The 25,119-nt window shown below is 38.2% G+C and overlaps 2 protein-coding genes across 2 annotated transcripts; both read left to right on the top strand.

Moving 5' to 3' along the window:
- The first annotated feature begins 263 nt into the window (after window positions 1-263).
- On the top strand, window positions 264-1,199 carry LOC126060652 (olfactory receptor 145-like). The gene has a single exon (XM_049856888.1). The coding sequence runs from the start codon at window positions 264-266 to the stop codon at window positions 1,197-1,199; it is 936 nt and encodes a 311-aa protein (XP_049712845.1).
- Window positions 1,200-14,279: 13,080 nt separating this feature from the next.
- LOC126060685 (olfactory receptor 145-like) lies at window positions 14,280-15,221 on the top strand. Its single transcript, XM_049856912.1, has one exon. It carries the CDS (start codon window positions 14,286-14,288, stop codon window positions 15,219-15,221), a length of 936 nt encoding a protein of 311 aa, XP_049712869.1. The 5' UTR covers window positions 14,280-14,285.
- Window positions 15,222-25,119: the final 9,898 nt, after the last annotated feature.

The raw sequence follows: 25,119 nt of genomic DNA, 5'->3' as shown, positions 1-25,119 counted from the left end.
AGAAAAGATGAGCCATCACTACACTTCTTCGCTTCTCAAACCATTTCTCCCAGTATTACCTATTGCTGTGCTTAAGCATCTATGCACCTGTCCTTCGTGTCTGAGCAGAGCCTGAGTCAGCTCTTTTTAATGGTAAAAACCCAGAAAAGTCTCTGGACTTCTCAGCTCCAGGAAGGGGTTGGGTTTGGAATTGCATGGGAAATGTGGGTTGTGACTCAAATATGATTTTACTCTCCCATTTTCAGAGATTCAACTAAAAGAGGATGGATATTGGAAACAGTTCCTCACTGACCGAGTTCATCCTTTTAGGTTTAACAAATTATCCAAACATCCAACTCCCCCTCTTCTTCCTCTTCTTAGGAATCTACATTGTCACTGTGGCAGGTAATCTGGGATTTATCACTTTAATTGTGCTGAATGCTCACCTTCATACTCCTATGTACTACTTCCTCTTTAATTTATCCTTCATTGATCTCCATTACTCTTCTATCATATCCCCAAAACTGCTGGTAAACTTTGTGTCACAGATGAACATCATCTCCTATGCAGGATGCATGACTCAGCTCTTTTTCTACTGCTTTTTTGTGAATGCTGAAATCTATGTGTTGACAGTGATGGCCTATGATCGCTATGTGGCCATCTGCAAGCCACTGCTGTACATGGTCACCATGTCCCCTCAAGCCTGTTCTCTACTGGCTGTGACTGTGTATGTGGGAGCATTTGTTGCTGCCTGGGCCCATACAGGATGCATGCTGAGGCTGACCTTCTGTGATGCCAACACAATCAACCACTACATGTGTGACATCCTCCCCCTCCTGGAACTCTCCTGCACTAGCACTCACATCAATGAATTGGTTGTTTTTGCTGTTGTGGGCTTTGATGTTGCTGTGCCCTGCCTCATCATCATTGTCTCTTACATTTTCATCCTCTCCATCATCCTCCGCATTCACTCCAGGGAAAGAAGGTCCAAAGCCTTCAGTACTTGTAGCTCACATATAATTATTGTTTGTGTTTTCTTTGGATCAGGGGCATACATGCACCTCCATTCTTCTTCTGTTTTGTCCATGGACCAGAGGAAAGTGTCTGCCATATTCTATACCATTGTGGTGCCCATGCTTAATCCTCTGATATACAGGTTTAGGAACAGAGAGGTTAAAATTGCCCTAAAGAAAAGTTTGAGTAGAAAAATATTTTCCTGAGCTGGAGCTGTATAATTACTGTAAGGTGGTACAGGGTTCTCTTTAAATTGTTCCCTCTTGCTACAGAGTTCTTCATACAGAATGAAGAGGGATGTAATAGAACATTTGATTTGGACTCAGGATGTCTGGGTTGAAAACTCTGAAAAATAGGGGCATAATATTATTTCATTGAGTTATTGGAAAGAATACAAAAAAAAAAAAAAAAAAAACCCAGTGCCGTCGAGTCGGGGTGGTTAAGTGCTACAGCTGCTAACCAATGGGTTGGCAGTTCGAATCCACCAGGTGCTCCTTGGAAACTCTATGGGGCAGTTCTACTCTGTCCTATAGGGTTGCTATGCGTATTGGAAAGAATAGATTAGTGCAAATGAAAGTATGTAGCACAGTGTTGGGCTCAATAGTTCTGGAATTGATTCCCTCATTCCCTTTTTTCCTTTCTTCTTTCCTCCCTGCCCTCTTCCTTCCCAGTATTTCCCCCTTATATTTTAGGGGGATTTTTTTTCATGTTTTTTTTTTCTTTCCCCAAATAGATTTACTAGTTTATTAAATCTTCTGCTTATGGAAATAATCCCTTCATAGTTAATTTTAGATAGAGTTCACATCTGAACTTCAGTGCTATATATTGATAGTGGAATTCTAATCTGAATTCTCCAAAAGCATCTGAATTCAACATGTGATGAAAATTAAACTTATCATAGCAGCAGCTACCCACCAAACTCACTTTTTTTGCTGTGATCTCTATCTCAGTATATGGCACCATCATCTACCTAATTGTACAAACTCCAAAACAGTGTCTTCCTTGACTCTTCTCTCTTTACTTTTCCTCCACACCCAAACAATCAAATGCTGACCATTTTTGCTCTCCAGGGCACAATCATTTCTCATCTGGTCTGTCCTTACACTTTAAAATCCAATTTCTACACTGCAACCAGAGTGGTTTTTCCATACTTCCAATTTAATCTAGCTTGACTGTGTTCATTCTAATTGCCTTTGGATATATTCTCACAGCATTCTATGCCAACCCTACTGTGGGAGAGGTCATTTTGTTTTGAAATTCCTTTTTCCCTAAAATGTCTCCCCCACTAAACTACAGGCAAAAACTGTATCTTGTTCACCATTGTATCCCTTGAATCTAGTACATAAAAGGTACTTGACTTAGGGCAAGTGATTAATAAATACTACATCTACTTAAATTATAAAGACATTTTAAGAAACTTATTAACAGGAAAATATCAGTTTAACACAGGGAAATATGCTGTGTAAGAAAGATTTATAGACTTTTTCAACTTGGCTTTCGAAAAATGCTCAGGATATCACTTGATAAATAATCTAGAGTATATAGGGAGGATGTCGTCTATTTCTTTAGTTACTTTTCTTTGGACACACTTTTTGCCCGTTGAAGAATGTACCTCCTCCATGGTTATATTTGCTGTTTTTTTTAATTTTTTCCCACTCTTTGTTTTCTGTTAATATTTCAGGTATCATCTGAAGGGAAATCCCTGCCTACTCCTCTTGCAAAATTTAGATGCTCTTTTTTGTTGTTGAGTTTCCGAGACAGTAGTCATTGGGCTTCAATGATAACAATTTTCACCCTTTTGTAATTGTAATTGCCTGATTGTTTTCCTCCCTGTGAGTGTAGGCATCAGTGTATCTTATTCTCTGCTATACCTCCAGTGTTTTGCACATTATCCAAGTTATTGTGTTTTTATAGGAATCAGGGCAAGGAAAGTTCGAGTAGAGCAGACTTCTAGAAGCAGAGCATAGTAGTGAGTAAGCTCAAAGTCTCTGTCATTGGACTACTTGGGTTTGAATTTTGACTCTGCCTTTTGCTGATTGTTTGACTTTGAAAAAGTTACTTACCTTCTCCAGATCTCAATGTCCTCATCTCTAAAATGAAAATAATAATAATAATATCTACTCATAGGGTTTTTGTGAAGATTGTAAGCTCGCTTGGGATTCAAACTAGGGTAAATGAGGTTTAGCTCTGCATTTGTCACTGTATAAAAGTGTCATTTCCCCTTCTGAATCTCATATTAATAATTTGCAAAATAAACGGTTTGGCTGGGGTATGTCCAGTATTCCATCTATTTTTAAAATCTTAAGATAGCTGTGTCTCAATTTTTGCATTTTTACAATCTTAATATTTCAGTAAATCAGTGATTCACGACCTGGATATATGTCAGAATCATACAGAGAAAATTCAAAATTATGACTCCCTGGTTCCCTCTCAGACCCACTCAGAATCTGTCTGTGTGCAGGGTTCATGAATCTACACTTTCAAAAAGCTTATTCAAATGAAAACATTGCTGTTTTGATACTCATAATTTGGAATGTCGCCCCTAATGTTCTGTGATTCTAAAATTATATCTGAACAGGGAGACATGGTGGAATTAATAAATTTTACTGAAATGAGATTTCCTGGTGTAAGAAAGTTAATAAAGTATTTCAAAGAGAGAGGGGTCAGAAGTGTTAAATGTTGTAGAAAAGTTCAGTAAGGTTGGCAGCAGATCATACACATTGCATTACAAATCCAGACTTGACAAGAGAGTCCATGGAAGTTATAGGAAGCAGAAACCTTATTCCAATTAAATAAGGAGTGGTGGAGAATGATGAAGAAAACACACACACACAAACAGCTCACTCATTCAAAGTGTATTAGAATAATAGATCAGTGGAAAAACTTAGAAATCCTGGAAATAATTCCAAGTACATATAAATATCTAGCAAAAATAAAGGTGGCATTTCAAATCAATAAGGAGATAATAAACAATGCTAGAGCAATGTATATACTATTTTGCAATCAAATATAGCTAGATAATTTCATTATTGTACATATCAAAATAAATTTTATATTGATTCAAGAATAGCATTGAAACAAAAAACTTTAACCATAAAAGAGCTAAAGAAAACATATGAATATTCATCTAATTTTGGGGTGAAGACAGAAGAAGAAACCATAAGAAAAACATTCTTTTTTTAAACCCAAAGTTAAAGACTTTTGTAAATAGGGTAACAAATATAAGGCATTAACTTTCTTTTCTTGTTGTATGGTAGATACTCTCATTGGTCTTCTTGTTAGAAAATAACAAGATTTTGCATAAGATATAGTATTCATTGAGTTATTGTGTACATGGGGTATACGGGGAATTGTCAAAAAAAGGAAAGAAGGAAGGAAGGAAAATGATGAAAAGAGTTAGGTAAATATTTTTGAAAATCATTGAAATGGACATGACAGCAGGGGATTTTAGCAGTCAATCAAACCAGCAATCAAGTCAGGAGCTTAAACATGGGAAGCTAGAAGGAGAGAGGAGGGGTCCTAGGTTAGTAATTTCTACAATCAACAAATTGATAAGAAACAAACAGAACAATTCTAGAGTGTCATCTGAAACAACAAATAAAAGAGATTGAGGATTTTTAGATAAGTTATTACATATAAAGCAATATAAAGTGTAAGAAATGATTATAGAAATAGAAGATAGAGTGATAAAAATGAGCCAACGGCAAGAGACTACACACAATTAACAGAGGAACTTTTTGAAAAATATTCAAAGAGATAATGGCTAATTTTTTTTTCAAATACAGGAAAGGTTTACACTTGCAGATTCTAGAAGCTGAGTGAAACTCAAATAGTATAAACACAAAAATCAGCACACTGAGTCATATCATAATCAAATTTCAGAAATTAAAGACAAAGAAGAAATAATTAAAAACAATTAGAAAGAAATGGCACATTCTTCATATGGTAAAAAAAAAAATTATCTTTTTTTATTTTTATTTTTTTGTAACAGCCTCTTAGATGCAATGATTTCTCATTGAAAATCAGGGAGGGCAGAAAAAGTGGCACTAAGTTTTTTAAATACTGAAAGAAAATATCAACCTAAACTTAAACTTGTATGCTCAGTGAAAGTTACTGCAGAAATGAAACGGAAATCAAGAGATTGTTGAGATAGGGAAGACAGGGACTGAGGCCCTAGGCAAGGAGCCCTCCAACACTTGCCACTGGCATCTAACTTATAATAATATGTGTTTGGTTAATGACACAAAACCCCCATTCTGGAACGTGTGATAAGGAAAGAACAAACAATGTACTCCCTTGTAAGATGTTTTTCGGAAGAACCGTCCCAACCTGGTCCCTGGAGCATGCACAGACATCCGCAAGGTGGCCAAAGAGACCGACGGATGACTTCTGCCTGGTACAAGTACCTGAGACAGGAATCGAACCTGCATTGCAGCAGGGACTGTGCAGACACAACACCCCATAATAAGTGCTGCCAACCTTCCCAGAAGTCTTTATCACGGACTCCATCTTAACAGGCAGAGTGAGCGCACAGGCAAGGAACTGAAGAGCCACGTCAGACTGCTTATACCAAAAAAGGAATTATCTGAAATACTAGCTGCTGATTGCTATTACCGCACTTCCCTGTCATAGCAAACTATAAAAAGAACAATGAAAACTCGAGACAAAGACTTGCGTGAGAGTGGCCTGCTAGAGTGGTATACACTGGGCGGCTGCCCCACTGTGCAGCGGTTTTTATTTTCTAATAAAGGCTTTCCTTTTAAAAGTCAGCCAAGTCTCCCTGAGTAATTCTATTCTCCTGGGCAAAACAAGGACTTACTTTTTAGGGTCCATGGGTCCCAGACTATAACAATTGTCAAATGATCTCATACTAAAAGAATTTTCACCCAAGTGCCTACCCACTTCTTAAGTTTTGTAAATTGTGTTTGTCGATGAAAGCAAAACTTATAATATTGTCTGATGTGGTTATTAATGTGTATAGATGAAATATTTCAGAAAAAATATATTATGAAGGATGGAAGTTTGTTGTTGTATGCCTTTGAGTCTATTCCGGCTCACAGTGACCCCGTATGACAGAGTAAAACTACCCCATAGGTTCCCTAATCTGTAATCATTATGAGATCAGATCACCAGAACTTTTCTCCCACAGAACAAGTGGTGGGTTCAAACCTCTGACCTTTTTTTCACAGCCAAGCACATAACCATTGCACTACCAGCAGTCTCTGGATGGAGGGTAAAGATACTGACTTGACCATTTGAAGTGGTGAAATGCCAACAACAGAATATAAGTAGATTGTGCTAAACTATGTGTAACGCAATATCTTAGGAGTTCTGGTGGCCCAGTGGTTAAGGGCTTGACTGCTAACTGAAACGTTGACTATTTGAACCCACTAGTCCTTCTGAATATACCATGGACTGCAAAAAGAACCAACAAATCTGTCTTGGAAGAAATACAACTAGAATGCCCCTTAGAAGCAAGGATGGCAAGACTATGTCTCACATACTTTGGACGTGTTATCAGGAGGGATCAGTCCCTGGAGAAGGACAACATGCTTGGTAGAGGATCAGCGAAAAAGAGGAAGATCCTCAACAAGATGGATTGACATAGTGGCTGCTACAATGGGTTCAAGCATAACAATGATTGTGAGAAAGGTACAGGACTGGGCAGTGTTTCATTCTGTTGCACATAGGGTCACTATGAGTTGGAACCAACTCAACAACACCTAACAACAACAACAGTAGTGGCTCTGCAGGAGAAAAAACCTGGCCATCTGTTCCCATAAAGATTACAGCCTAGGAAACTCTATGAGGCAGCTCTATTTTGTCATATAGGTTCGCTACGAGTTAGAAGGAGACCTAGTGGTGCACTGGTTAAGAGGTATGGCTGCTAACCAAAAGATTGGCAGTTCAAATCCACCAGCCACTCTTTGGAAACCCTATGGGGCAGTTGTACTCTGCTCTGTAGGGTTGCTATAAGTTAAAATTGACTAGACGGCAATGGGATGGATGGATAAGTCACAATAGACTTGACGGCACACAACAACGCAACAATGCATATCTAGAGCAGTTCGAAAAAAAAAAAAAGGCAAGAAGAGAAAAGAAAAAGGAAAAAACCCACAGTTACGCTAAAAGAAAGCTATAAATGAAATAGAATTGCAAAAAAGTGTTAAAGTAACCTACAAGAAGTCAGGAAAAAGAAAACATAGGGATTAAAAACAGAAAAGAAACAATAAAATGGCACTAACATATTAATGATTACATTAATTGTATTTGGATGCACCCTAAAGGAAAACTGATTTTTGACAGAAGCACAAAGCAATACACTGGGAGGGAGAAACTATTTTTCAACAATAGATTATAGGGAAATTGCATTAGGGAATCCATAGGGTAAAAAAATGAAACTTGTCCTAAACTTCACATCCTATGCAAAAGTTCACTCAAAATGGATCATAGATTTAAATGGAAACAGAAAACTATAAAACTTCTAGTAGAAGTTATAGGAAAAATTCTTTAAGACCTCAGGCAAGGCAGAGTTCTCAGATATGATACCAAATACCCAATCCATAATAAAAATTGGTAAATGGTACTTAATGAAAACATAAAATTTTTCATTGTGAAAAACCTGTTGAGAGGATGAAAAAGACAAGCTTGAAGACTGAGAGAAAATATTTGCAAACTGCATATCTGGCAACAGATATATATCTAGAATAAATAAAGAATTCTCAGAAATAGTTTTGAAAAAATAAAAGCTATCAAAAAGCAAAAGAAGTTAAGAGTAATTTTACCAAAAAGGTATGCTTTTGGTTGATAAATACAAGGGTATGTTTTTATGCTTTACAATGGCAAAATTATAGAGAAGGATTAAAAAAAGGAAAAATATGAACTAAATACACATAATAACAAAAAATTTAAATGTAGATTACAGGGAAAGTGAGATAGAAAGTTGCAATTGATGACATCAAAACTAAAGGAGAGATGATTGGAGTAGATAGTAGAATTTTTATACATAAGAAAATTAAGGTGGTTTCAAGATATAACAGGTTTCTTTCAGCCTAGGATATTAAATGTAATACTCATGGAAACCACAAAGAAAGTAAATAAAACTACTCAACAAAATAGAGAAGGGAAATAAAAAGATTCAGCGAGCACAAAAATAACAATAATAAATAAATGCAGAAAAACCAGCGCTAGTGGAAACCCTGGTGGCGTAGTGGTTAGGTGCTATGGCTGCTAACAAAAGGGTCCACAGTTCAAATCCACCAGGTGCTCCTTGGAAGCAATATAGGGTGGCTCTACTCTGTCCAATAGGGTCACTACGAGGAGGAATCAACTTGACAGCAATGGGTTTGGTTTTTTTGCTATAGAAGCAGGAAGAAACAAAAAAGTATCAATTTGGAAGTCAAATAAAAGGTTATTAAACAACATGAAGGTGAAAAATCAGTGAATGCTACTGACAGCCAATGTAGCCAGGAGCTGCTTAGCCAATTATTAAACAAAGATTTAAGTGGTAACTCTTGGTGTGGCTCAACTGGGAGCTGTTCAGATCAAGGTGAATCTGCCCTTCTTGTCCATTGTCCTCAAATTGCTGAGTGTGCCTCAAGCCAGCCAAACCCAGTTTAGTTGCCTACATGCCAATGAAAAAAATGCAATCTGTCTCACTGTGCCAGCTTGCCGTGGTAACCTATGTAGTCGATAATGTTTGTATGTACTTCCTTCTGAAAGACCATATAAAACGTTCTGCCCCCTTTTGTTTGGAAGTTACACACCTCCTTGCTCCTTGCCTGTGAGCTTGCAATAAGTGCTCTTTCTTCCTCATCACCTTGGTGTGTCTTTATTGATGAGAAGCCACACCGAACAGGACCTGCTTTGGGTAACAAATTCTAGTACCCAGTTGGGACCAGCACTGTTCAAATCCTGAGATCAACTTTGGCTGACAGGAACTGATTGCTTCTCCCAAGTCGGTGTAATATTTCTCTGGGGGAGGTATGTTTTGGCCCTCAAGGCCAGAGCCAACTTTTGATCCCTCAGTGGCAGACTATGTGAGAAGAATGGCATCAGGTGCCCTGGGAAGAAGCAAAAAACTCTGTTGCTCAGTACAGAAATAAGTCCTATTGTTCAGAAAGTGGATAAACCTTAGATCTGGTAATGCTTAGCCAATGAAGTTTGGGTCAAAAAAGCTTTCATTTTGAACAGACATTTGTGACTCCAGGTTTGGCATAGAAATAAGTTATATTTAGATAGACTGTGGATTCTGGTAATGCTTAGCCAGTGAAGGTAGGTTCAAATATTTTCATATTAAATGGGCATTCTGTAGTTTCAGGTTTTGGTACCAGGGGAAATAATTTGAGCATTCTGGAATGAGTCCTCTAGGGTATATTTTAAAGAATTGGTCTTATTTTGGATATGACCCAATAAAAAAGCCTAAAATGAAATTCTTTGGTTACATCATCTGGCCCCAATAACAGCTTGGTTTGCTCACTTGTGGTGACCACCTGGAATGAGTGAAAGGGAGAGAAGTGCACCAGTGAAGAGATGGGCTGAGAATGGTCATGTTCCATTGGCACCTGTTAACCCAGCCTACAAAAAAAAAAAAAAAAGACTGTAGGAGGCGATCATTCCCCTCTGTCTCCATATACCAGTATATCTAAGAAAGTTCTTGCTACCCACCTCACCCCTGTCTTAAGAATTGGCTGTTTGCGACAGGCGGCTCTAACTCAAGAAATTGTGGTAACAGCACCTGCCCCAGACCCTGACCCTACAATCACAACTCTTCAGGACAACAGGAGCTGTTTAAGAGACTTGAAGCATCTATTTAAGAGACTAAGTTTTTAACCTATAAAATACAGAGTCCATTAACTGTGGTTTTTTCCTTCCTGTTTATGTTTAAGATATAAGATAGTAGGTCTCTTAAGCTAGACCGTGTTTCATGCAAATATGAAGCTATAATAACTCATCTTTATTCTTCTCCTAACTATGTACCTCACTTGGTCTTGGCATAGTAAGGCTTTTGTCAAATTATCACAATCGGGTGCCAATATGACTAAATGTTGGATTTGTCAATACATCAGAAAGCTCTTTGGCTTCATGTTCCTAACACAGACAGGTCAAATATCTTTGACTGGCTCATATCCTGCTAACCTAAGTATAATTGGCTAAAGCATTTTTTTTACTATTTTTATTTCCTTTAATTGTAACAGGAATTTATGTCTGCTGCTGTATACAGTACAAGTCCCTACTTTGAGGATCTGTTGCCTAATTAGAAGACACTCTCCACAACGCAGGAAATACGGCTTATCGCCATATCCCCAAAGAAAAGGAGGAATTGATTGCCAAAACAGCCAGGAGCTGCTTAGTCATTATCAAACAAAGCCTTAAGTGATAGAACTGGGTGTGGCTCAATTAGGAGCTGCTCAGACCAAGGGGAACCTGCTCCTCCTGCCCATTGTCCTCAAAGCAGTGCATGTGGCTCAAGCCAGTCAAACCTAGTTTACTAGCCTACACATCAAAGAAAAAAATGCAATTTGTCTTACTGTCCCTATGAGCCATGATAAACTATCTAGTCCATAATTTTTGTATGTGCTTCTTCGTGAGAGAGTTATAAAATGTTCTGCCTCCCTTTATTCAGGGAGCTTGATTTGAGGTATATGCCTCCTTACGCCTTGCCTGGGTGCTTACAATAAACACACTTCTGCCCTCCTCCCCTTGGTGTATCTTTATTGACCAGAAGCTGCACAGATAAGCACCTGCTTTGGGTAATACTATTGCTCGTGTTTTAGGCATGTTCTCACAAATCCAAATCATGTAACATCCTATTTCACAGAACATATCGTGGACATTAAAATTTGCATGACTATACTCTGTACATCAAGGACAAAACCCCTTATACATGTAGGAAAATAAGGAAGAGTGTGCTAGGTTATATGCATGAATAATTAGGGGTGAAGAGATGGAGGAGGGCTAAGAAGGGAATGGAAGGGCTAAGAAAAGGAAGAAAAAAGATTTGTACCTAAAAGATTATAAAGTATTAGGCATGATATGATCATGTACGACATGTTAAAATTAAATATGTAGATGGGCATTTAGGTTTTTTCCATCTTTTGGCTATTGTGAATAATGCTGCAATGCACATTGGTGTACATGTCTGTATCCCTGCCCTCAAGTCTTTTAGGTATATGCCTAGGAGTGGTGGGATTGTTGGATTATATGGTAGTTTCAATTTCCCCACATTCTTGCTAACATTTGTTATTTTCTGTTTTATATATATATATATATATATTTTTATTTTTATCCATCTTGTCGGAAGTAAAGAGATATCTTGTTGTGGTTTTCATTTGCATCACTCTGATAAATAATGTCACAGTGTAATTGTAAAGGGCAGGTGGAGAGCTTGCACTCGGGAAAAAGAAGGGACAAGGGGTGGTGACATTCCTCAATAAGACAGTCCCTACAGAGGAAGAGACAGGGGGTGGCGACATTCCTCAACAAAATGGTCTGTACATAGTTAAACTTTAAGCCGAGGAAATGATCCCTAAAGAGGTCCCTTACTTGATAAAGTTCCCTGACTTGATAAGGTCCCTAACTTGGTAATTAAACCTTAAGCCAAGGAAATTGTCTCTGCAGGGATCCCTGTCTTGGCTGTTAAAAGAAGGGTAAAAAACCCTAAGAAAAAACTCAGATTCTTTCTGTACCTGAGTAGCCCACTTTATGCTGCATAGTCAGGTGTACTTTCACTACTAACCCTCTGTTTGCTAATAAACCTCTGCTCACTTGGCACTATTTGTCTCAGTGTTTGAATTCTTTCCTACACCGAAGACAAGAATTGAGGCCATTCTCTGGTAACATAAACATCTATACTCTGATCAGTGTAAAACTGAGATTTATTGAAAGAAAAGAGACAGCTCAAGCTGAGAACAGACTGAACTCGACGCCTACGAATCCAGTAATTCAAAATGGCCACTCAGTAGTGACATTTTACAGGAGAATGATGACTATGAAACATGTTACTTTACTGGTATTTACAAACTTAGATCACTGAAAGACATTACTTGATTGGAAATCACGGGATTAGATCATCAAAAGGCATTACTCAATTGGTAGTACATCATTTTAAGGCAGGGTCTCCTGTGCTCACTTTTATAAGGCAATTGGCTTAAAAGGGTGTATGTGTCTTTCTTAGATTGGTTACAGTGCAGCAATTACACGGATATGTGACAGGGAGGCATGGCAGTGTAGTTACCTCATCATTACCAGACGTTCTTCTGTTATATTTCTAAGCAGATGGCTGCCTCTAGGGTGAAAATGGAACTGCAAACAGGGAAGGGCAACCAATCCTTAAATTGGCCATTTCAAATCATATCAGGTGTCTTGTGTATTCTTGTGTGTGTGTGTATATATATATATATATTTTAATTCTCTCCTACACTGTAGATGTTGAGTATCTTTTCATGTATATTTTGGCCTTTTGAATATCCTCTTTGGTGAAATGTCTATAGGAAAGTTTGTGTGTACAAGCAATATATGTTTGAAAGTTATTTCCAATAGGTCACTAGCTGTGTGCTACGGATTGTACCTAAAAGTCACGCAAGCACTGGGAGAAACAGAGAAGATTTCTATCTCATTTGCTCTGGGGGAATATATAGTCCCTTAGGTGAAATTTTGAGTAGAATATTGAGTCTCCAAAGGTACAGGGTAAAACCATCTCTAACTGTGTATAAACAATTTCATAATTCTCTCTTTCCCAAAGGTTTTGAATCATGGGAGGGCTCTTGGGGAAGCCTCTACATCAAGCCCCTGAGACTGTGAAGCTCAGAACAAACTAATTTATGTGATGCTACATGTAAAAAAAAAAAAAAAAAGAATTTTTTTTTTTTTTACCTGTATTTACATTGAAAACATTGTCTCTTCTCCTCCTTTGTTTTGTAGTTTTAATGATTACCTCTGGGCAAAATTATAATTAAAATTCATGATCTTTATCTGACTCTCAGAGCAAGTAAAGACTGAGATTTATAAATGCCCCAAGCCTCTTCACACAAAAGGAGGGATTTTAGTTCAGGAGTATGACTTTCTCCATCAGCAGAACTATTTCTCTTTAGAGAACAACAGTGGAGAAGAAACCACATGTATAGTTTTGATGCCTTTAGGCAAGAGGAGGGTGAGCACAGAATCTCTTTTTGTTATATTCCTTTTCAAACCCCAGAGCCATGGAAAATAATGGACCTCTCTGCTTTGCTCTGCTCTGATCCTGAGGTGCAGAGAATCCCAACGTAACATATTAAAGGGTTAGTGTGGAAGGAAAGTAAAGGTGAGAAGTAGTGCTGAGATTATAGGGTTTGCAATGCCTCCAGCCCACTTCTTAGAGTATTTCCTATGAAGGAGATCCAGGATCCATTCCTGACTTAATAACTCCCCTGTTGTGTACCTTTGGAAAACCAGAGGGCCTCTGTGGTTCTCCTAACTCTCTACTACAACCAGCACCAGTTGCCACTAAGTCAGTTATGACTCATGATGACCCCATGTGTGCAGAGTAGAACTGCACTCCACAAGGTTTTCAAGACTAGAACTTTCAGAAGCAGATCACTGGGCCCTTCTTCTGGGGCAACTCTGAGCAGGTTCAAACTGCCAAACTTTTGGTTTGTAGTGTTTGTGCCACCCCAGAACTTCTAACTCTAACTTTCCCTAACACTGCAGTGACCATAAAGTGCTCATGATCACCTTACACAGTGTCCAGTATGGACGGGTGGTCAGGACAGGGTAGGTGAAATTTGGTGAGTAAGATTGTTGTTGTTGTTGTTGTGTGACATTGAGTCTATTCCAACTCAAAGTTACCCAATAAAACAGAGTAGAACTTCCCCATAAGGTTTCCTAGGCTGTAATCTTTCCTGAGGCAGATCAACAGGTCTTTTCTCCCATGGGGCGGCTAGTGGGTTTGAACCCATGACTTTCAGATAGCAGTCAAATGTTTAACTACTCTGCCACCAGGGCTCCTGAGCAAAGAGTGACAAAAATAAATTGGAGCATGACAGGGAACAGAAGGCATTTGTGACAGATTGAAGCAAAGGAAAGATAAGACATCACTTCACTTCTTCAGCTTTTGACCCATTTCTTCTAGTATTACCTATTGTTGTGTTTAAGCCTCCAGGTACCTGTCCTCCTTGACTGATCTCTCTGTAATGGTAAAAACCCAGAAGAGTCTCTGGGCTTCTCATCTCCAGGAAGGGGATGAGTTTGGGATTGCATGAGAAATGTGGGTTCTGATTCTATTCTCCTATTTTTACAGATCCCACTGGAAGAGAATGGATATTGGAAACAGTTCATTAGTAACCAAGTTTATCCTTGTAGGTTTAACAGAATACTCAAAGATTCAACTCCCCCTCTTCTTCCTCTTCCTAGGAATCTACATTGTCACTGTCGCAGGTAACCTCGGATTTATCACTTTAATTGGGCTGAATGCTCACCTTCATATTCCTATGTACTACTTCCTCTTTAATTTATCCTTCATTGATCTTTGTTACTCTTCTGTCATCTCTCCAAAACTGCTGGTAAACTTTGTGTTGAAGATGAATATCATCTCCTATGCAGGATGCATGACTCAGCTCTTTTTCTACTGCTTTTTTGTGAATGCCGAGTGCTATGTGTTAACAGTGATGGCCTATGATCGCTATGTGGCCATCTGCAAACCCCTGCTGTACACGGTCACCATGTCCCCTCAAGTCTGTTCTCTGTTGGCTGTGATTGTGTATGTGGGAGCATTTGTTGCTGCCTGGGCCCACACGGGATGCATGCTGAGGCTGACCTTCTGTGATGCCAACACAATCAACCACTACATGTGTGACATCCTCCCCCTCCTGGAGCTCTCTTGCACCAGCACTCACATCAATGAACTGGTGGTTTTCACTATTGTGGGCTTTGATGTTGCTGTGCCCTGCCTCACCATCATTGTCTCTTATGCTTACATTCTCTCCAGCATTCTCCACATTCACTCCAGGGAAGGAAGGGCCAAGGCTTTCAGCACTTGTAGCTCACATGTAATTGTTGTTTGTGTTTTCTTTGGATCAGGGGCATTCATGTACCTCCATCCTTCTTCTGTTTTGTCCATGGACCAGGGGAAAGTGTCCACCGTGTTCTATACCATCGTGGTGCCCATGCTCAATCCTCTGATATACAGCTTCAGGAACAAAGAGGTTAAAATTGCCCTGAAGAAAAGTTTCAGTAGAAAAACATTTTCCTGAGCTGGAGCTGTATTAATTACTGTAAGATGACAGGGTTCTTTTTAATCTTTTCTCCTTGCTATGGAATTCTTCATACAGAAAGAAGTGAGGTATAATAGAAAGAACACTTGATTTGGAATCAGGATGTCTGTGTTGAAAGCTCTGCATAATATTACTTCATGGAGTTATTGGGAAGAATGAATTAGTGAAAATGAGAGTGTGTAGCACAGTATTGGGGCCTAATTGTGTGAAATTGTTTTCCTCATTCTTTTTTTTTTTTTTTCGTTTTTCTTTTCTTCACTCCTCTCTCTTCCTTTCCAGTATTTCTCCCTTACATTTTAAAGAAGTTTTTCATATTTTTTTTTCCAAATAGATTTACTAGTTAATTAAATATTCTGGTTATGGAAATAATTCTTTCATAGATAACTTTAGATAGAGTTCACATATGAACTTCAGCCCTGTATGTTTAGTATAATTCTAATTTCAATAAGTGAAAATTAAACTTATCATAGTAGCACCTTACCCCACCAAAATCTTGCTGTGATCTCTGTGACAGTAATGACACCATCATCTACCTAATTGAGCAAACCTCAAACCAGTGTCTTCCTTGACTCTTCTCTCTTTGCTTTTCCTCCATATCTAATTAGTTAAAAGCTGACATTTTTTACTGTCCTTATTGTCACCGCTTTGCCCCATGGTACCATCATTTCTCATCTGGTGTGTCTCTGCACTTTATAATCTAACCAGAGAGCTTTTTCGTGCTTCAATGAGATCTAGCTTGACCAAGTTCACTCTAATTGCCTTTAAGACAAAAACAAAATTCCATAAGATGCAAAACAAGGGTCTTGATATTTTGCCCCTATTCACCTCTCCAACCTGACTTTTCTGTTGCTTATCACCCCCCTCTTTTCTTCCCAGAACCCAGTACTATAGTTATACTGAAAGTACCCCCCACAATTTTCTACACTAATAATACCATCTCGTTCCCTTGCACAATTTTCCATAAACTCTTCCCTCAGCCTGGAATATCTTCATCTATGCTCTTCTTTGCCTTGCTCAATCTACCCATATTGCAGGGATGAGGTTTCCCATAACCTCTGAGAAGTCTTTCTGGTCAGGAAGTCAAGGCTACAGACCTTTGGATATATTTTTACAGCACTCTATGCCTACCTTATTGTGGGAAAGATCCTATTGAGTTGAAATTCCTTTTACCCTTAAATGTTTCCCCTAGTAGACTATGGGCAAAAACTGTATCTTGTTCACCACTGCATCTCTTCAATCTAGAAATTAATACCTGCTTACCGCAAGTAATTAATAAATATTACATTTACTCAAATTATAAGGACATTTTAAGAAACTTATTCTTTAAGAAATACTATAGACTTTTTCCAACTTGGCTTTGGAAAAATGGTCAGGGAATTACTCGATGATAATCTAAAGTATATAGGTGGCTTGCCTTTGTTTTCTTTAACAGATTTTCTTTGAAGATGCTTTTTGATCATTGAACAATGCTACTTCCTCCATCGTTATATTTCCCGTCCTTTCACTAGTACATTGTTATTACTGTTTTTATCACTTTTTGTTTTCTGTTAATATTTCAGATATCAGCTGAAGGAAAATTTCTGCCTAATCCATCTTTTGAAGTTTAGATGTTCCTATTTTATTTTTTGTTTATTTCTGAGAGTGTAGCAATTGGGCTTGACATAAAATAAGGGCCTAAATGATAGCAATTTTAACACTGGTAATTGTCTGATTGTCTTCCTCCTTGTTCGACTCTAAGTGCTGTGAAGTAGGCACAAGTGTGTCTTATCCACTCTTATACCTTCACTACTTTTCACAGTACCCAACTTATTGTGTGTGTGCAGGAGTCAGGGTGAGGAAGGTGAAAATAGGGCATATTTCTAGAAGCACAATAAAGTAATGAGTGAGCTCAAAGTCTCTGTTGTTGGACTACTTGGGTTTGAATTTTGGCTCTGCCTTTTGCTGATTGTTTGACTTTTAAAAGTTATTTATCTTTTCCAGATCTCAATGTCCTCATTTCTAAAATGATAATAACAATAGTATCTATTCAAATGGTTTTTGTAAAGACTGTAGTCTACTTGCTTGGGATTCAAACTAGGGTAAACTTGGGTTCTGAATTTTCCACTGTATAGAAGTGTCATTTCCCTTCCTGAATCTCAGATTAATAACTTGCAAAACAAAGTCTTTGGTTGGAGAATGTCCAGTGTTCCATCTATTTTTAAAATCTTGTGATAACTGTGTCTCAATTTCATTTTTACAATCTTAATATTGGAGTAAATCAGTGATTCACAACTTGGATATGTGTCAGAATCATACCCAGTACTTTAAAATTATAATCTCCTGTTTCTGTAAGCAGGGCTAAGGGATCCATACTTTCAAAAAGCTTATTCAAATGAAAACATTAGGGAGGTGGGGCCAAGATAGTGGAATAGCCAGATGCTTCCTGTGATCCTTTTATGACAAAAACCTGAAAAAACAAGTTAAACAATTATATTTATGACAAGCTAGGAGCCCTGGACATCAAAGACAAGGTTAAAAGACAGACTGAGTGGCAAGGGGAGGGAGAGACAGTTCAGAAGCAGAGACGATTTGCCGGACCTGAATCGCTGGGATCGCTCAGGCACCATGCCTAGGAGCGGCTGAGGCAGGCTGGTGGTGGCATTCAGCCACAGTTTCCTAAGGAAGAAGAAGCCAGCTGCATAGCCTACTCACACCTACAGAACCAGAGAAGAACTGCGCTGTCTGCAAAAGCTAAGTACTTGCGTATATTTTACCACGCTACCAGCCCCCAAGCCAGCTTCAGTGGCTGCTGATTTCTCTGGGCCTGCGATAGCCATGTTGAGCACTCGGAGTGATCCTCCCAGCCTTGAAGTAGGAATAGATTCACAATTGGGGGGAAGATAATTTGCCAGCTCCACTAACTGGGGGAGCTCAGAACAGAAATGACCCCTGTCCAGGCATAAAGAGTCTGTGGACTTTGAATAACTTTCCCCCCTGCATGGATTGTGTGAGCCTATTTCAGGAGAATAAGCCCTTGTTGGCAGACTGAAACTGTTTCAGCTGTGCAGTGAAAAGGTGGGTGTCTGATATCTGACATTGCTTTGCCTATTGAATACGCTCCTCACCTACCCACATCAGAGGCATAAGGATTAGTGGCTCCTTAAGGTCACCGAGCAACCCGCAACAAGGGTCCAAGGGTAACTGGTACCTCCCAGTCCTTACAAACAAAAGCATTGGATGTCCATGGCCCATCTGCAGAACTCACCCAACTGTACGCTCTGGGGAATAGGGACTTGCCTTTATCAGAGACACTTGGTGTACAGTTCTCAACCCCCTGCCGCATTCAGAGCATGACCCCCTGCTGCAACCAGATACGGGTACCTACATCAATCGCTCCTGCCCATCTAATACTGTATGACAGCTACCTGGACACCTGAGCTGAATATATACAAGAAAAGTGAATGGACTCGTAGACTGATATACATGAAAGCAGCTCTAGCCATCTGGTGACAGGACGCCAAAGTTTCAAAGCTGAAAATAATCAAGCTGGCTCACTCAAGAAACCCATGGAGGTATATCAAAACAAAACAAAGCAAAAAGCTAGGATACAGTAAGCAAACATAAAATAAACTAATACAATAACATACATGGTTCGGAGACAAGAGTCAATAGCAAGTCACATACAGAAACAGGCCATAATCACCTCAACAAGCTCACAACACAAAGAATCAATGATCTTCTGGATGAAGGTGCCTTCCCGGAATTACTGGATGCAGAATTCAAAAGGTTAATATACAGAGCTCTTCAAGACATCAGGAGTGAAATTAGGTAGCAGATCAGGCAATACTCAGAACAAGCCAAGGAACACACAGATAAAATAATCAAAGAAATTAAAAAGGTTATTCAAGAACATTATGAAAAATGAAATAAGCTGTAAGAACCCATAGAGAGACAGCAATCAGAAATTCGGAAGATTAACAATAAAATTACAGAATAAGACAAAAAGTCAGAGGAGCAGAATAGAGCAAGTGGAAGGCAGAATTAGTGAGTTTGAAGATAAAGCACTTGGCACCAATATATTTGAAGAAAAAGCAGATAAAAGAATACAAAAAAAAAAGTGAACAAACCTTAAGAATCATGTGGGACTCTATCAAGAGAAATAACCTACGAGTGACTGGAGTATCAGAACAGGGAGGGGTAACAGAAAATACAGAGAGAATTGTTGAAGATTTGTTGGCAGAAAACTTCCCTGATATCATGAAAGATGAGAAGGTTTCTATCCAAGATGCTCATTGCACTCCACATAAAGTAGACTCTAAAAGAAAGTCACCAAGACATATTATAATCAAACTTGCCAAAACCAAAGAAAAAGACAGAATTTTAAGAGCAGCTAGGGATAAATGAAAAGTCACCTACAAGGAAGAGTCAATAAGAATAAACTCGGACTACTCAGCACAAATCATGTGGGCAAAAAGGCAATGGGATGATTTATATAAATCATTGAAGGGAAAAAAATGCCAGCCAAGAATCATATATCCAGCAAAACTGTCTCTCAAATATGAAGGTGAAATTAAGACATTTCCAGATAAACAGAAGTTTAGGGAATTTTCAAAAATCAAACCAAAAGTACAAGAAATACTAAAGGGAGTTCTTGAGTTAGAAGATTAATAATACCAGGAATCAGCTCAAGACTAGAACACTGGACAAAGCAATCAGGTATCAACCCAGGCAGGGAAATCACAAAAATAAATCAAAATAAAAAATGCTCACAACAGGGAAACAGCAACATTATTATGCAAAAGAAGAAAACATTAAAACAATAAAGAGGGAGTAAGAAATGTAGTCATAGATCTTTCATATGGAGAGGAAGAAAAGGCAATAGAAAGAAATAAAAGTTAGGTTTAAACGTAGAAAAATAGGTGTAAATATTAAGGTAACCACAAAGGAGACTATCCTACTCATCAAAATAAAATACAAGAAAAAAATAGAGATTAAGCAGAAATAAAATCAACCACAATGAATAAGAGAAAAAGACAATATGTGAAGATAAACTACTCAGCACAAAAAAATTAAGTGAGAAAGAGAAACTGTCAACAAAATACAAAAAAAAGACATCAAAATGACCGCACTAAACTCATAAAAAAAAAAAATACCTATGTATAAATACGCTGAGTGTAAATAGATTAAATGCACCAATAAAGAGAGTGGCTGCCAACAAGAGACACAACTTAGATTTAGAGAGACAAACAAATGAAAAAGCAAAGGACGGAAAAAATATATCAAGCAAACAACAATCAAAATAGAGCAGGAGTGGCAATATTAATTTCCAAGAAAGTAGACTTTAAAGTTAAATCCACCACAAAGCACAAGAAAGGACACTATATAATGTTTAAATGGACAATATACCAGGAGGATAAAACCATATTAAATATTTATGCACCCAATGACAGGGCTGCAAAATACATAAAACAAACTCTAACAGCATTGAAAAGTGAGATAGGCAGCTCCCCAATTATAGTAGGAAAATTCAAAATACCACTTTCAGTGGAGGACAGGTGTTCCAGAAAGAAGCTGAATAAAGACACAGAAGATCTAAATGCCACATTCAACAAGCTTGACTTCATAGACATATACAGAACACTCCACCCAATAGCAGCCAACAATATTTTCTTTTCTAGTGTACATGGAACATTCTCTAGAATAGACCACATATTGGGTCGTAAAGCAAGCCTTAGCAGAATCCTAAATATCAAAATATAAAAAAGCATCTTCTCTGACCATAAGGCAATAAAAGTAGAAATCAATAACAGAATATCCAGGGAAAAGAAATCATCCACTTGGAAACTGAACAGTACCCTGCTCAAAAATGACTGGGTAGTAGAAGAAGACATTAAGGATGAAATAAAGAAATTCATAGAATCCAGTGAGAATGAAAACACTTCCTATCAGAACCTTTGGGACACAGCAAACGTAGTGCTCAGAGGTCAATTTATATCAATAAATGCACACATAAAAAAAGAAGGTCCAAAATCAAAGAAATATCCCTATAACTAGAACCAATAGAAAGAGAGAAATGAAAGAAACCCTCAGACACCAGAAGAAAGTAAATAATAAAAATTAGAGCAGAATTAAGTGAAACAGAAAACAGAAGAACAATTGAAAGAGGTAATAAGACCAAAAGCTGGTTCTTTGAAACAATTAACAAAATTGATAAGCCATTGGCCAAACTGACAAAAGAAAAACAGATGAAGAAGCAAATAACCTGAATAAGAAATGAGATGGGTGATATGACAACAGACCCAACTGAAATTAAAAGAATCATATCAGATTACTATGAAAAATTGTACTCTAATGAATTTTAAAACCTATAAGAAATAGATGAATTCCTAGAAACACACTACCTACTAAATTAACACAAACAGAGGTAGAAAAATTTAATAGACCCATAACAAAAGAACTTAAAAAGGTAACCAAAAAACTCCCTACAAAAAAAAAAAAAAAGAAAGAAATGCCCAGGCCCAGAAGGCTCCACTGGAGTGTTCTACCAAACTTTCAGGTTAACACCACAACTACTAAAGGTATTTCAGAGCATAAGAAAGGATGGAATGCTCCCAAACTCATTCTATGAAGCCAGCATAACCGTGATGCCCAAACCAGGTAAAGACACCACACAAAAAAGAAAACTTCAGACCTATACCTGTCATGAACTTAGATGCAAAAATCCTTGACAAAATTCTAGCCAATAGAATTCAACAATATATCAAAAAAATAATTCACCATGACCAAGTGGGATTCATACCAGTTATGCAGGGATGGTTCAACATTAGAAAAACAATTAAAGTAATCCATCATATAAATAAAACAAAAGACAAGAACCACATGATTTTATCAACTGATGCAGAAAAGGCATTTGACAAAGTCCAACACCGATTCATGATAAAAACTCTCAGCAAGATAGGAATAGAAGGAAAATTCCTCGACATAACAAAGGACATTTATACAAAGCCAACAGCCAACATCACCCTAAGTGGAGAGTCTGAAAGCATTACCCTTGAGAACGGGAACCACACAAAGATAGGCTTTATCACTGCTCTCATTCAACATTGAGCTGGAGGTCCTAGCCAGAGCAATTAGGCTAGATAAAGAAATAAAGCATATCCAGATGGTAAGTAAGAAGTAAAAGTATCTCTTTTTGCAGATGACATGATCTTATACACGGAAAACCCTAGAGAATCCTCAAGAAAATTACTGAAACTAATAGAAGATTTCAGCAGAGCATGAGGATAAAAGATAAACATACCAAAATCACTTGGATTCCTCTACACCTACAAGAAAATCAGGAAAGAGGAAATCACCAAATCAACACCATTTACAGTAGCCCCCAAGAAGATAAAATACTTCGGAATAAATCTTAACAGGTATAAAAGACCTATACATAGAAACTACAAGACAGTACAGCAAGAAACCAAGAGACCTACATAAGTGGAAAAACATACCCTGCTCATGGATAGGAAGACTTAACATTGTAAAAATGCCTACTCTACCAAAAGCGATCTATAGATGTAATGCAATTCCGATGCAAATTCCAATGACATTTTTTAATGGGATGGAGAAACAAATCAGGAAGGGAAAGAGGCCCCAGATGAGTAAAGCCTTACTGAAAAAGAAGAACAAAGTAGGAGGCCTCACTCTACCTGACTTTAGAACCTATTATACCACCACAGTAGTCAAAACAGCCTGGTACTGGTACAACAGATACATAGACCAATGGAACAGAATTGAGAATCCAAACATAAATCCATCCACATATGAGCAGTTGATATTTGACAAAGGCCCCAAAACAGTTACATGGGGAAAAGACAGCCTTTTTAATAAATGGTGCTGGCATAACTGGATATCCATCTGCAAAAAAATGAAACAGGACCCATACCTCACTCCATGCACAAAAACTAACTCAAAATGGATCAAAGACCTTAACATAAAATCTAAAATGATAAAGATCATGGAAAAAAAAAATAGAGACAACACTAGGAACCCTAATACGTGGCATAAACAGTACACAAAACATTACTAACAATGCAGAAGAGCAACCAGATAACTGGCAGCTCCAAAAAATCAAGCACCTATGCTCATTCAAAGACTTCACCAAAAGAGTACAAAGATTACCTCCAGACTGGGGAAAATTTTTAGCTATGACAGTTCCAATAAGCGCCTGATCTCTAAAATCTACATTACACTGCAAAAACTCAAGTATAAAAAGAAAATAGCCCAGTTAAAAAAGGGGCAAAGGATATGAACAGACACTAAAGGAGACATTCAGGTAGCTACCAGATACATGAGGAAATGCTTACGATCTTTAACCATTGGAGAAATGCAAATCAAAACTACAATGAGATTCCATCTCACTCCAACAAGGCTGGCATTAATCCAAAAAACACAAAATAATAAATGTTGGAGAGGTTGTGGACAGACTGGAACACTTATACACTGCTGGTGGGAATTTAAAATGGCACAACCACTTTGGAAATAGAACTACCATACGATCCAGCAATTCCACTCCTTGGAATATATCCTAGAGAAATAAGAGCCTTTACAGGAACAGATATATGCACACCCATGTTCATTGAAGCACTGTTTACAATAGCAAAAAGATGGAAGCAACCAAAGTGCCCATCAACAGATGAATGGATAAATAAATTATGGTATATTCACACAATGGGTTTTATGCAACAATAAAGAACTATGATGAATTCGTGAAACATTTTATAACATGGAGGAATCTGGAAGGCATTATGCTGAGTGAATTTAGTCAGTTGCAAAAGGACAAATATTGTATAAGACTCCTATTATAAGAACTCAGGAAATAGTTTAAACACAGAAGAAATATTCTTTGATGGTTATGAGAGACGGAGGAAGGGAAGAAGGGAGGAAAGGAGAGTGTTGTCACTAATTAGATAGTAGATAAGAACTACTTTAGGTGAAGGGAAGACAACACACAGTACAGGAGAGGTCAGCACAATTGGACTAAACCAAAAGGAAAGAAGTTTCCTGAATAAACTCAATGCCTCAAAGGCCAGTGTAGCAGGGGCAGGGGTTTGGGGACCATGGTTTCAGGAGACATCTAAGTCAATTGGCATAATAAAATCTGTTAGGAAATCACTCTTCATCCTACTTTAGAGAGTGGCATCTGGCATCTTAAATGCTAGCAAGCAGGCATCTAAGATGCATCAATTGGTCTCAACCTACCTGGAGCAAAGGAGAATGAAGAACGCCAAAGGCACAAGGTACTTATGAGCCCAAGAGGCAAAAAGGGCCACATAAAGCAGAGACCAGAAGAACTAGATGGTGCCCAGCTACAACGGATGATTGCACTGACAGGGAACAAAACAGAACCCCTGAGGGAGCAGGAAAGCAGTGGGATGCAGACCCCAAGTTCTTGTAAAAAGACCAGAATTAATGGCCTGACTGAGACTAGAAGGACCTGGGTGGTCATGGTCCCTACACTTTCTGTTAGCCCAAGACAGGAACCATTCCCAAAGCCAACTCTTCAGACAGAGATTGGACTGGACTATGGGATAGAAAATAATACTGGGGAAGAATGAGCTTCTCGGATCAAGAGACACATGAGACTATGTTGGCATCTTCTGTCTGAATGGAAGATGAGAGGGAGTCAGAAGCTGGCCAAATGGACACAAAAAGAGAGAGTAGAGGGAAGGCATGTGCTGTCTCATTAGGGGGAGACCAATTAGGAGTACATAGCAAGGTGTTTATAAATTTTTGTATGAGAGTACGACTCGATTTGTAAACTTTCATTTAAAAAAAAAAAGCACACAAAAAAATAAAAAAGACAATTCAGAAAACTGGAACCTCATAAAAATTAAACACTTGAGAGGCGGGG

Source organism: Elephas maximus, chromosome 17 (assembly GCF_024166365.1).
Source record: "Elephas maximus indicus isolate mEleMax1 chromosome 17, mEleMax1 primary haplotype, whole genome shotgun sequence".
NCBI lineage: Eukaryota > Metazoa > Chordata > Mammalia > Proboscidea > Elephantidae > Elephas > Elephas maximus.
Note: the sequence above shows the minus strand (reverse complement) of the source record. Positions and strands in the feature narration are given on the sequence as shown.